Genomic DNA, 12,818 nt, shown 5'->3' with positions numbered 1-12,818 from the left:
CCTGGTCAGGTCATCAGTAGTATATTCCTACTTCTGTACTCTTCAAGCATGGAATTTCTATCCATAGAAATTCTATGGTACAGTTTGATTCATTTAAGATTTTTAGTATATTTGACTCTCTGCTTTCTTTTACATATAGTGCCACTCCCCCACCAGCACAACCTACTCTGTAATTCCTACATATTTTTGTCCCCTGGTTTTACCATGTCCCATTGATTGTCATCATTCCACCAAACTTCTGTGATGCCTATTCTATCAATATCCTCCCTTAATACTAGGCACTCAAGTTTACCCATCTTAGTATTTAGACTTCTAGCATTTGTATACAAGCACTTATATAATTTGTCACTTTTTAGTTGTCTGCTTTCACGTGATGTAATTGAATGGGACTTTTTGTCATATGACTGTTTTTTCTCTGCAGTTCCTACCTGTACTTTATCAAATTTTATCCTCTTCTCTTTACTAGGATATAGAGGATCCTTGTTAATACAGCCTCCCCTATGGTATGTCTCTGGCCCAAACTGTGTGCTCCTCTGCACCTGTCAGCTTTACCCCAGCCCGTAGTTTAAAAATTCCTCTATAATCTTTTTAATTTTACATGCCAGCAATCTGGTTCCGTTTTGGTTTAGGTGGAGCCCCATCCTTCCTGTATAGGCTCCCCCTTTCCCAAATATTCCGCAGTTCCTAATAAACCTATAACCCTCCCTACACCATCATCTCCTAATGCAGTTTTGCCTGTCTAGCTGGCCCTACACCTGGAACTGGAAGCATTTCAGAGAATGTTACCTTGGAGGTTCTGGACTTTAATCTCTTACCTAGCAGCCTCAATTTGGCCTCCAGGACCTATTTCCTGTCCTTCTCTGTCATTGGTGCATACATGTACCATGACCATTGGCTCCTTCCCAGCACTGCCTATAAGCCTGTCTAGGTATCTTGAGATCCACAATCTTTGTACCCGGCAGGCAATTCACCATACGGTTGTCTTGGTCACTACAAACCCAGCTATCTATATTTCTAAAGATCGAATCCCCCATTACTAATACCGGTCTCTTCCCAATAACTGGTATTCCATCTCCGGGGAGGTATCCTCAGCACAAGAGGATACCACGACATTATCTGGAAGGAAGGTCCCAACTATGAAATTGTTTCCCTCCACTTCACTTTGATGTTCTCCTTCCCCGAGACTTTCATCCTCAACAGCACAGAGGCTGTCACACTGGGGGTAGGACTATTCTGTTGTGTCCCGGAAACTCACATCTGTGTGCCTCTCTGTCTCCCTTAGCTCTTCTAGTTCAACCACTCTGGCCTCCTGAGCCCATACACAGTTTCTGAGGGCCATGAGCACATTACACTGAATGCACACATATGGTACCTGCCCACAAAGCAGGTAATCATACATGCTATATTCCATGCAATAAACTGGGTAGCCCCCACTCTGCTGCTGGACTTCTGCCTGCATTCTTTTTACTCCTGCAGCTTTTTTGGGGTTGTTGGTTTTTTGTGTGTGTGGGGGGGGAGGGAGGAAGGTGTCGTGGTTTGGGTGGGGAGTGGTTTATTGGCCTAAGTTTCGAGAATGTTCTGTGGATCTGACTCTCTGGCCCCCTCTCAAAACTCCTCTGTTTATGCTCCTGTTCACTTGCTCCTCTGGTTGCTTAGGCACTGGCTTTTTAAACCCCTGTTTTCCCTAAGTAGCCCGGTCCCCTGGTTAATGGATCCTAAACAGATTAAGGATCAAAGTCTCATTAAGAAGCTCTCAGCCTTGCCTAGCTGATTCCAGACAGGCCTTAGGGCCTGCTTCTAGGAGGTTCAGAGCATCAGTCAGTTGCAGTTGAGGGCACTCAACACTTCCTGGAAGGACCAGGCCATTTATTTGGTAAACTGATCCAGTCATTACACAAGGATGGGAATTGCTGATCTAGACCAATTACAGTTCACTGCTTTATCAGCTACTCGATTTTCTTTTGATAAATCATTCTGGCTTGTTGAATTCATTTATAACATAGCACAGAGACTGGCACTATGGCATTGAAATAAGCGTATGTGTATTTTGTACACATAAATGTGTTTCTTCCTCCCTGTTTTCAATTCACTCATGCCGTTCATGTTTTCATGATAAGTCTTTTCTCCCAGTGCTTGTCATGTACATCCGCTGGGCAAGTAGGGTCATATGGGCAACAACAAAGACCACTGTGATTTGGGGCTGCATGACAAATGTCCTTTCCTCCTTGTCCACAGAGGAAAGCTCTCGGGTACAGAGCCCTGTGGGGTGCAGGGTGTACAGGCTCGCTTGGGCACAGTCACTGTGGTGGTCAGCTTCTTGAGGTCCTCCACCTCCCATGCTTTAAGGAGGGCCCTCAAGAAGCTGACCAAAGGAGAACAGGAAGTGAATTCCCTAGAAGCTGACTGTAAGTGACTAGACTCTTTGCTTAGTCTAATGTCAGAGAAATGTAAAAACCAAGGGCCCAGCTTCCAGGGATAGCATTGGGTCCAAAATAGCAAACAGAGTGAAAAGTAAACACACTTTTGAACTTATTTCTCTTTTTATCTAATTTTATTAAAAACATAAGTCAGGAAATGTATTAAACCTAACTATGGATTGTGTTATTGTTTCAGGCTTGATCAACATTTTCTTGGTATTGTGGAGAGGTCTGAGTCCCACCCAGTTGGAATGTTCTCAAACTGTGTCTAAGATTAGGAAGACTGTTATGTGGGGAAGAGACTTTCTGTGAAGGCAGCTACCCATCTGAATATTGTGAAGATTTCACCCAGGCTTTGTAAGCAGCAGAGAGATTTGTGCTTCTGTTTACACTTACACACAATCTTTGCTTCTTATGCACTCCAGCACGCCTATTAGCTCATTGTTCTCCTTCACCAGCCCAGCAGTGAAGAGACTGCTGGGCTGGAAGCAAGGAGATGAAGAGGAGAAGTGGGCGGAGAAGGCTGTGGATTCCCTGGTGAAGAAACTGAAGAAGAAGAAAGGCGCTATGGAAGAACTTGAGAGGGCTCTGAGCTGTCCTGGCCAGCCCAGTAAGTGTGTCACAATCCCACGCTCCTTGGATGGGAGGCTGCAGGTGTCTCATCGCAAGGGCCTGCCCCATGTCATCTATTGCCGAGTGTGGCGTTGGCCCGATTTACAGTCTCACCATGAATTGAAACCACTGGAATGTTGCGAGTTCCCATTTGGCTCGAAGCAGAAAGAAGTTTGCATCAACCCCTACCATTACCGGCGGGTGGAGACCCCAGGTAATATATCAGCTCTTTGGGTGAAATGTCTGTACTTGGTGCATCATAACTAATCCTGTTGTGAAATCATAACAAAGAAGGCTCTGTTCAGCTGGAAGGATCAGCTGTCTTTTCTGCTGAAAGGGATCCCAGATCTAGCTTCTGCCCATAATTGTGATTTACAAGGGACTCTCCTCTCCTCTGGTAGGATACAAGGAAATCCCATTGAAGTGTGAGAGGAGAATGGGACATCAGGAACTTGTCCAGGGTGCTGAAAGCTTTTTTCCTTTGATGTATTGGGTGCTAGCTTCCTTGAGAACCTCACTAGCTAACGTGCTGGCACTATTGTGCCCATTAGCATGAAATTGGGCACAAACTAGTCTCTTCATCCTGGTTGGATCTTTGCCCAACTCTAAAAGGACAAAAACTGATTTACTAATCCACAGTAAATGGCCTTTTTAAAGATTAGAGTGGATCCACAGGGATGGATTAATTGTCATGAAGGTGCACCAAAGATCCTAGACCTTAGATCAGTCAAGGCCTCTTAAAATACCTGGTGTCCTGCCGTTGTGAGTTTTTCATAGCTGGGTGGACACTTCTACCTCCTCCCCTCCCACCCCACCCCCAAGTCCACATGCAACTTTAAATTTTTCTGCTGAGGAACCTCTTCAGGGTAGACGTCAACCAGCATTGTAAATCCCTGCCCTTATCACGGGATCAAGTCAGTGGATTTGTGTGGGCAAAGAAACTGCTGAACAACGATTGTAAAATTATTGAGCCCAATCCTGGTCTTGTGGCAATTTACTAGTGAATAGGGTTTGTAGTTAGTAACTGTAAACCAGGTACCGCCATTGATGATCCTCTGTCAGTCATAAACTTTGAATTGATATGAAGATCAAATAAAATGAACCATGGGATTTTTCTTTTATTACTGTTTCATATAATTTAAGAGCGAGAAAGGCATTTATTAACATTAATGCAACAATGACTGCTCCCCTTCCTGATATTCCTTACTTTAAAACTGAGCTCTCACTCTGAAATGGATCTGAACTTCTAAAAACATTGATTTGTCTAAAATCTTACAGGTGAATTGATAGTTGTCTAATTTGCGTGGGAAGTGGTTGATTTAATGATTTACTAAAATAAGCTATTCAAATAATCTCAAAAAGACACTAAGATAATATCCATTTTCTGTAAGGTGACCAGATGTTCCGATTTTATAGGGACAGTCCCGATATTCGGGGCTTTTTCTTATATAGGCGCCCATTACCCCCTTCCCCCTATCCCGATTTTTCACACTTGCTATTTGGTCACCCTAATTTTGAGTATCTTTGCCTTTGAAAGGTTGTTAGCTTTATTGTCCTCTCACACTGGTGTAAGTCAGGAGTAATTCCATTTAAATCAGTATATTAATCACAAACAGTGCAGATCTTATGATTTATTCAGTGTCTGCTAACAGCTGTTATTCTGTGACAGTTCTGGATACTGCTGCAGGAGCTCTGAAGTTTGTCGTCTTTGCCCTTAAGCCCAGAGGGCTAAGGGTCAGGCTCTGTCAGTATCTGGTCCTGGTGTCGGGCACTCCTCTCCTTTGAACAAAATGTGACAGCTCCCAATTGTCTAGGCTGAAATCCATTTAAATAACAATTTTGGTTAGCTTCAGAAAAATACAACACTCTTCATATCTAACTGTGGTTTCTGTAGGCTTGTGTGAGTTTCTTTGCATCTTAGCCTCTGGAGCTAAAGAAACTGCATCTTGGATTGTTCAATAATAAACCCAGTGATGGTCACAGAACTGTTATGCTGTATTGATCTCCACAAATGTCCTTTATTTTTCAACTCACTCTTCCTATAAATTCCATTGTTCCCATTCTGTTGTCCCTTCTTCTGAGTGACCCATTCTATACTCCAATCCATAACTTAAATTCAAAACCAGTGGTTTTGATTTATTCAGTGGGTTCCTCCTATCCCAAAGACGGACGGGACTCACCATGGCAGAGGGGGGAAAGGGAAAGAAGGAGCAGTAGATATCCACCAGGGAGACCAACTCTTAAGCCCCAGCCTGGAACTCGAGATGCACTGACCCCTCTCTCTCTCCTCAGGCCACCTTGTCCGCTTTGTGACGTATGCTGAACGACAGAACATAGGTTGCGTGTGGCTTCTGCCACTGCCAGCCTCCCTCCAGTGACACTTCCCCAAGCCCACAACTCCTGGTGGAATCCAGGCAGTGACTTTGGCCCAGTGCGCAGTAGTTGCTGTTAGAAAGCACCACTGTCACTTCCCCATTTTTGAAACATCCCCTTGATTCGCAGAACTGAGAGTTGGAGATTAAGAATAATCCTTCCAATTTAGAGGTGGAGGATTGGGTGGCTAGAGTCATTTCCCCATTCTCCAGGTCAGAAGTTTGAGTTAGAAATGGATTACTGCCAACCAAAACTGCAATTTTAAAATAATGTAAAAACTGCCTGCTCTATTATTTTTAAATGAGATCACTCTGTGTACTGGGTCACAGATAATAGAGCTTCTAATATGCAGTGCTGCTGCAGACAGCAGAAGCAAAGGTGAACTTTTGACTTGCTATAAATGAGTTTCATTGACCAGAAAGGGTGGTAACTCCCCAGCCAGTGCGCTGCCTAAAAATCTACTCCACAATATTTGTATGGTTGTTAGCATGGAAAAGTGGCTGTGGTCCACGAGTGAAAAGGACCCTGTGAAATGATTTGAATCCTTGTGAAGCTTAAAACTGAAATGTGTCTCTTGACCATTTTCCCCCTTCACATGCTACATGTTGTTGTTACTGTAGGGTTGCCCATGATCAAGGACACAGGGAAAGTTCAGGGAAGGGGGGAATCTCATTTAGGACTGCACTCTCAGGAGTGTAAAACTCTGCAGCCGCGCACAAGGGTCAGAACCTGAAGATGTGCTATTGTACCCAGAAGCAGATTAGGGGTTTGTGGGGCCCTGGGCCAGAGCAAGTGGGGGCCCCTTCCACCTGCAGTCCCCCCACCCCCTCCCGGTGCTCCTGCCGGGGAAATGGGGTTGGGGTGTGGGGGCTTCCCTCTCCCGCCTGGAACTCCTGGAGGGGCGCAGTGGCTTGCCTTGCCATGCCCTGTCCGTCCAGCACAGCTGCTGGGGAGTGGGGTTTGGGTGCGGGGGCTTCCCCCGCTCCCCGGCAGGAGTGCCGGGTGGAGCAGGGCAAGCCTCTGCACCCTGACCCCACTCCCCGGCAGGAGTGCTGGGGTGCACATGGACGCCCCAATTTGCCAAGGCCCCTGGGCATGGGCCCTGTTGGCACAGTGGCTAAACCGTCACTGATTGTACCCTTCATTAAACAACTATATGGGGGGAAAAATGTGTGGAAAATTTGTTGTGCTCATTAGCAACTGCAGCCACAGGCACAACAGGCAGGTGCATGTGTAAGTGCTCAGAGTGCCACACAACTGTCTTCATCTGGTGCCTGGCCAGGTTTTCAGCAAGACCTACCGCAATAGATGAGGGTGGAAGGCATAAAGAATCTAGTCCAGGAGCAGCAATGGCAGGACTCGGGATCAGCCCATTAGTCACCAGATGTGCTAGGGGCACATTGTCATACTCCTGTAATGAGCAGAAGGAATAATATACCCCCACAGGGCCAGCTACAGATATTGGACAAAAGGTGGGGCAAGGGAACAGCGGTGAGTAGAGATGATCTAGGTAAATCACTCGCACAGACTGGGTGTGACGGGGTCATACAGGGTTTCAGTGTCAGACCTGTGGTTACCCTATCTCCAGCATGGCCATCTCTTACGATTCAGAGAACGGCATCTGCGGGCAAAGGAGCAGGGAGAATAAGGAACCTCTGGAGATTCACTAGCCACAAACGGAAAAAACCTCCACCCTCCTTGCTACCCCAGTAGCTTCACCCCTCTAGGCACAGTATGGCGTAGGCAGCAGAAAGATGGAGTGCTGTGACAGAAGCAGTGCACTGGAGAAGTGTGGGTGTGCCAGTCAGAACTGGGGGGATATAACAGTTTATCAAGCTTATGGAGCTGCAAGGCTTGGAAACTCCGCTTGCCCACTTATCCTGGGCAAGTAGGAAGCCTTCCCTGGCAAGTGCCATCAGCACCTGCAGACTTTCAGGGGTCATTTAGGCAAAGAATTGTTTCTAGTCCTCATGGTGGCAAAGAAAACCTTCCAAATACAAAGAGAGCACAGGTGATCCAGTGCTAGCTTCCTAAGTCTATAGACAGGCTACTGTAGTTTGACTGCTCCTGCTCAGAGCTTCCACAAACTACAGTACAGTGAAAACTGACCATGGCCATCCCCTTTTTGGCTGCTATGAACCCTGTGGGCCGCCAGGAAACTGACAAAAGTCAGGTCAGTTTCATGTTGCTGCTTGGGGAAATTCTGAAGAGCAGCCAGCATCAAGCACTGGAGCTGTTCATTGGAGAAAGAAGACTTTTAAACCCCAACAGCTAAGGGAGAGGTTGAGCAGCAGAGACGCATCACAGTAAGGAGATGGAGATGGGGGGGGGGGGGCACCACCAACCCGAACTCATTGCAACCAGGAGAGAGGAACAGGAAAGAATATTCCTTCTTCTTTCCAGCAGCCAGAAGGGATTCGTGTCAGGTTGGAGGGTTCCAGTTTATTGGACACATTCAGGCAAGAGGCAGATTAGAAAGATGGAGTCCTAGAGTAGGACCCGTGGACAGCACCCTGGTAGGAATCCCAGTGCCTTCCCTGTTTCCCAGTAGTTGAGGTGATGGCTTTTCTCTTGGGCATTGCCTCTGGACAGTGAATCCCTTCCCTACTCCATTCCAACCATTTGTACTGGGCTTTAATACTCAGTCCTCAGGCTATTAGGTGTTATGTGCCTGTGGGTGGGTGGGAGTGTTGGGGGAAGCAGGAGATAGGAAAAGGTTGATGGGATAAGTTATGAAAGAGCAATATGATATTGAAAGAGATTGGTGGGTGGCAAATGGGGAAGACAGGAGAAACAGAATATCTGGGGGCGAAATCTAGTGGATACAATGTTGGGCAAGAAAAAGAACACAATATGAAGAGAGAGAGAAGGAAAATTTAATAACAACAGATGCTACAGACAGGAAAAGTTGCACCCCCATTTTTCACAGAAAAGAGAGAGAATGAAGTGAAACAAGGAAGTCTAACAAAAAAGGTGATCGTAAGTTACATTCATAAAAATCTATTAAATGGAAAATTAATTGACAATTCGCTATCATTAAATACAGCACACAGCTCTGTCCCTTTCCATTGCTGGGGGCATGACCTTGGGAGCAACATAGCAGTACAAGATAATTTTCACCCTTGCTAGTAGGGCTAGTCCTTGGACTAGAGTGCACAAAAGGTTATTCCAGGCATTTAAGGTGCATTCACTGACGCTGCTATGCTGCTAGCAACCATATTTATCCAAGTCTATCTTGCTGCTGTTCTTACATGGATTCCACCATGAGCACCATGACTCCCCTGTTTCTCTGGACCTGGGTTGAAATACCAGAACAAATAAATGAATTGATATTCTGAAAGGAATGCTATAGACCAATCCTACTCGACACCTGTCTGTATTTTCAGGTACCTAAATACCTTTTAAAAACTGGCCTCTAACCTCTCCATGCCTCCGTTTCCTCATCTGTAAAATTCAGGTAGTTATACTGACCCCTATCCCTGAAAAGTGCCAGATATTATTATTTATTATTAAAGTGGGCTCTGAGTTTGACAAATCCTGCTTATCAAGAGTGTTGTGCAAATCTCTGACTTCTTCAGCGTCCCAGAAAAGAGATTGTGAGAGCTGTAATTTTAATGGGTATAAATGTGCCACTTCCGTTATTTTAGGGGGGCGGGCGGTATGTGTGCGTGCATACTACCTCTCCTTGTTGAAGACAGTTGGAGTTTTGTTCATGTAGCAGCTGCAGAACTGGGCCTGCTATCTGAAAGCTTTAGTCATATTGTGTAAGGAATGGTAGTGTTGCCACTGAAGAAAGAAGAAAGCTCAGTTGCTGAGCAGATTTATTATCCTCTAGTTTCAGTGAGGGGTGCTGGATGAACTGAGTTGTAACAACAACAAACTGTGAGGACTCTGGTAAAGGGTATTTAAAATATGTTTGTAACACATTTATAGCAGCATTCAGAGGATAGTATACGTGAAGTGATGTTTTGATAGTGTGGTGTGTCGCTCAGATGCAGAAAGAGATACAGCACGCTAGAGTGGGTGTTTGACTAAAACTTGTACTCGCTTGTTTTTACTTTCAGTGTTGCCTCCAGTACTGGTTCCAAGACACAGTGAGTTTAACCCACATCTCAGCCTCCTTGCCAAGTTCCGGAGTGCTTCCCTCCACAGCGAGCCTCTGATGCCACATAATGCCACCTATCCTGATTCTTTCCAGCAAACTCCCTGCACCCCTTTTCCATCATCACCCAGTAACATGTTCTCTCAGTCACCTAGCAGCATCAGCTATCCTAACTCTCCAGGAAGTTCTTCTGGACCAGGAAGTCCATATCAACTCACAGGTAAGAGGTAATGGTGGTCTCCAGATGCCCACCCATGCCAGTGAATGTGAATGCAGGAGGAGATCCTGCATGGTGTTTGGAGACTGAAGCAAAAGATGGACATGCTCTGTTAGGAGGCTGAATAGATGAAAAGAAATCGAATGAGGCTCTCCTTTAATAGAGGCTGTGAGCTCTGGGCAAACCCAGTAGCTCTCAAGGAGCTTAGAAACTCCAGCAGGAAAGTCAGTGGAGCTTGTGAACTTCCCAAGTTCAATAGGTTTGTGCTTCTCCTTGGGGGGAGAGGGGGCGGGGGAAACAGGGAAAGTAAAATATAAAGACATTTGTTGATGTCACTTGAAGTTCGTGAATAGAAAGACTTAATTCAGGAAATTAAAAAGGTAACTGATCTGATCCAGCACCCACTGCAGATGATGGAGGGACTCCCATTGACTTCAGAGGATGCTGAGTCAGCTCCAAGGTTTCCTTCTTTCTAAAATTCACTCATTCATGTTGCACATATTGTGAACCTCTTACTTTTTAAAGTTTCTAGGACTATATTGATACTCGTGGTGTTCAACATATGCCATGTGAAACAACTCCAAATTAACATTACTACAGAAATCTTGGCTCAGATTCTGCTCGTGTTACACCAGTGTAAATCCATTGATTTCAACTTTGGGTTTACATGGATGTAATTCAGAGCTGAATCTTGCATCTTAACTTTTGAATGTCTTGACTTTTGAGCATCTAAATTCCTGTCCTTAATGTTTTCATTTGTCCTTTATTTATTTATAATCTGACACTATGGACATAGGAAGATTTTGTTTTCCTACTTTTTCTATCGTTTCTTTTTTGCGTCTTTAATCATTTTAGCTCATATTCCACAACCTCACTGATGTACTCCCCAGAATGACAGGGTATATGTAGGGCCTCTCTTCTCACTCACTGTGGTTTTACACCTGGGTAACTGTTGACTTCAATGGAGCTGCTCCTGATTTATACTGGTGTCCTTGGAAGGTGAGGCCTGTCGTAAATTACACCGTGTGGCTGTCCTGCCAATTCAGCTGATCCTGAAAGCTTGTAAAACCACTTGAAAATGTAAGTGGCTTGATCTGCATTTTCGCATATCAGCGCATACATGATTCTGAATTGGAGACAAAATTATTTGATTGCGATTCAGTCAGGGACAGCTGAGTTTAATTTTTAAAAGGCTGTGGTGATTTCAGGAACCTTCAAGATGTGCAATAGCCATCTGGGTAACCGCATGACCCTTTTTTCATAACCTTCATCTTCCCTTCCCCCTTCCTTCCTTTTCTTTGTCACTCTCACTTGTTGAATCTTCTCACAAATTAGATTGTAAGTTACTCAAGACGGGCTAGCTTATTGATGTGTTTGTACAGTGCTTAGCACAGTGGTTCCCAAACTTTTTATTAAGGCGACCCACCAACTGCAGTTCATCTCTTTTGTGGACTGTGAACCTTGTACTGGACGGGGAAGGGTTAACTCTACATTGTGGGTTGAGGAAGCCATGCCCACTGTACTCTACTGGGCATGCTCCAGGTGGACTGGTATAAAAGGGAGCAGCTCGGCTCCGTTGGGGCTGACTGCCGTGGAGGAAGGACGTGTGCCACCTGCCCCAGTCAACACTCATCGGAAGTCCGGGACCCTAGGAGCCGGGGATGCCGCAGCCCAGGCAGACGCTAAGGCAACCCCGGAGGCCTCACAGGGTTCGAACGTGCCGGAGAAAGGGCAGACTGAAGAACCTAGAGGTAACAGGGACGCCCAGACCACGGCAGCAGGGACGACGGCAGGAAGCAGCCCAGGGGAATCAGATGGCGGACCGGTGAGTGAGCCGAAGCCTTGAGTCAGTGCGTTTCGGTCAGAGCCTTCCCCTGCTGATTCAGTGGCCTGTGCTACAGCCACTAATAGGGCCCTGGGCTGGGGTCCAGTGGAGCGGGAGGGCCTGGACCCCCCTGCTGGGGGTGCAACCCCTCCCTCTGTGTCTGGCAGTGGCCGCTAGGCCTTACTGCCCTGCTGACAAGGGCGAATTTATTGACTCTGGTCACTAAGCCTTGCAGCCCTGTGGACAGAGGCGAATGTAGTGATTTGGGCCATTAGGCCTTACCGCCCTGCGAAAAGGAGTGGATTTCCCGACTCTGGCCATTGGACCTTACTGCCCTGCGTAAAGGGGCGGATTGACTGACACTGGCCCCTACGCCTTACTGCCCAATTGACAAGGGCAAATTTATGGACTCTGGCCACTAGGCCGCACCGCCCTGCTGATAAGAGCGAGCGTATGGACTCTGGCTGGGAGGGACGTAGATGTAAAATACGCCCCCCCGCCCCCACACACACACACACATTCCCTAGGAGAGGCGGACCCACTTGCCCTGCACAGGACGGGGTTTCCCCCAAACCCTGTCACACGTGGTGGAGAATGTGGGCAACGACCCAGGCCTGAGGAGAGGTCTAAAACCAGTAGAGCCGAGGGGAGTACAGATTCTCCCCTTGATTGCCCTGACTTGCTAGTGACCCGAGATTACTGGACACCAGCATGGAGTCGGATAAGGTTTTGAAATGGCTCCTAGAAAGCCAGCAGCAACAAGCCGCACAACAACAGCAGCAGCAATACGCTCAGCTGTTGCAACAGGTGACGAGCCACCAACAGGAGATGATGTAGGAGTTGGCTGCCCAGCAGCAAGCCCACCAGGAAAGGCTTGTCCAACAAATGACAGCATTACTGTGGCCAGGTGGGCTGTCAGTCAACCCTCTAGCGGACCCTCACCCGAGATCTCTATCATCTGGCCTCCCTCTAAGGCTCACAAAGATGGGGCCTGGGGATGATCCTGAAGCCTTTCTCATGACATTTGAACGGGTGGCCACCGCTGCACGATGCCCAGCAGGACACTGGGCCACCCTTCTAGCCCCTTACTTAACGGGGCCAGCCCAGGCGGCCTACTGCAGCCTGGACACCCAGGACACCCTGGATTATGAAAAGGTTAAGGCAGCCTGTCAAGGCTGGATCCCCACTTTGAACTTTAGGGTTCAAATGTAGGGGCCTGCATGATAATTTCTAAGCTTATCTACCAGCTTAGCTTTGGTCCGCTGCCACCAT

The 12,818-nt window shown here is 46.7% G+C and overlaps 1 protein-coding gene across 3 annotated transcripts in view; it reads left to right on the top strand.

Annotated features, from left to right (window-relative positions):
• Positions 1–2,831: 2,831 nt before the first annotated feature.
• LOC113406777 (mothers against decapentaplegic homolog 9) overlaps positions 2,832–12,818 on the top strand; it is a 41,069-nt gene continuing 31,082 nt past the window's right edge. For all 3 annotated transcript variants that reach the window (XM_026653454.1, XM_026653453.1, XM_026653452.1), the window contains exons 1-2: positions 2,832–3,243; positions 9,467–9,724. In XM_026653454.1, the coding sequence (XP_026509239.1) occupies positions 2,832–3,243; positions 9,467–9,724 (670 nt within the window). The remainder of the gene's footprint in view (positions 3,244–9,466; positions 9,725–12,818) is intronic.

Source organism: Terrapene carolina, unplaced genomic scaffold (genome assembly GCF_002925995.2).
Source record: "Terrapene carolina triunguis isolate 2854851 unplaced genomic scaffold, T_m_triunguis-2.0 Scaffold139, whole genome shotgun sequence".
NCBI lineage: Eukaryota > Metazoa > Chordata > Testudines > Emydidae > Terrapene > Terrapene triunguis.
Note: the sequence above shows the minus strand (reverse complement) of the source record. Positions and strands in the feature narration are given on the sequence as shown.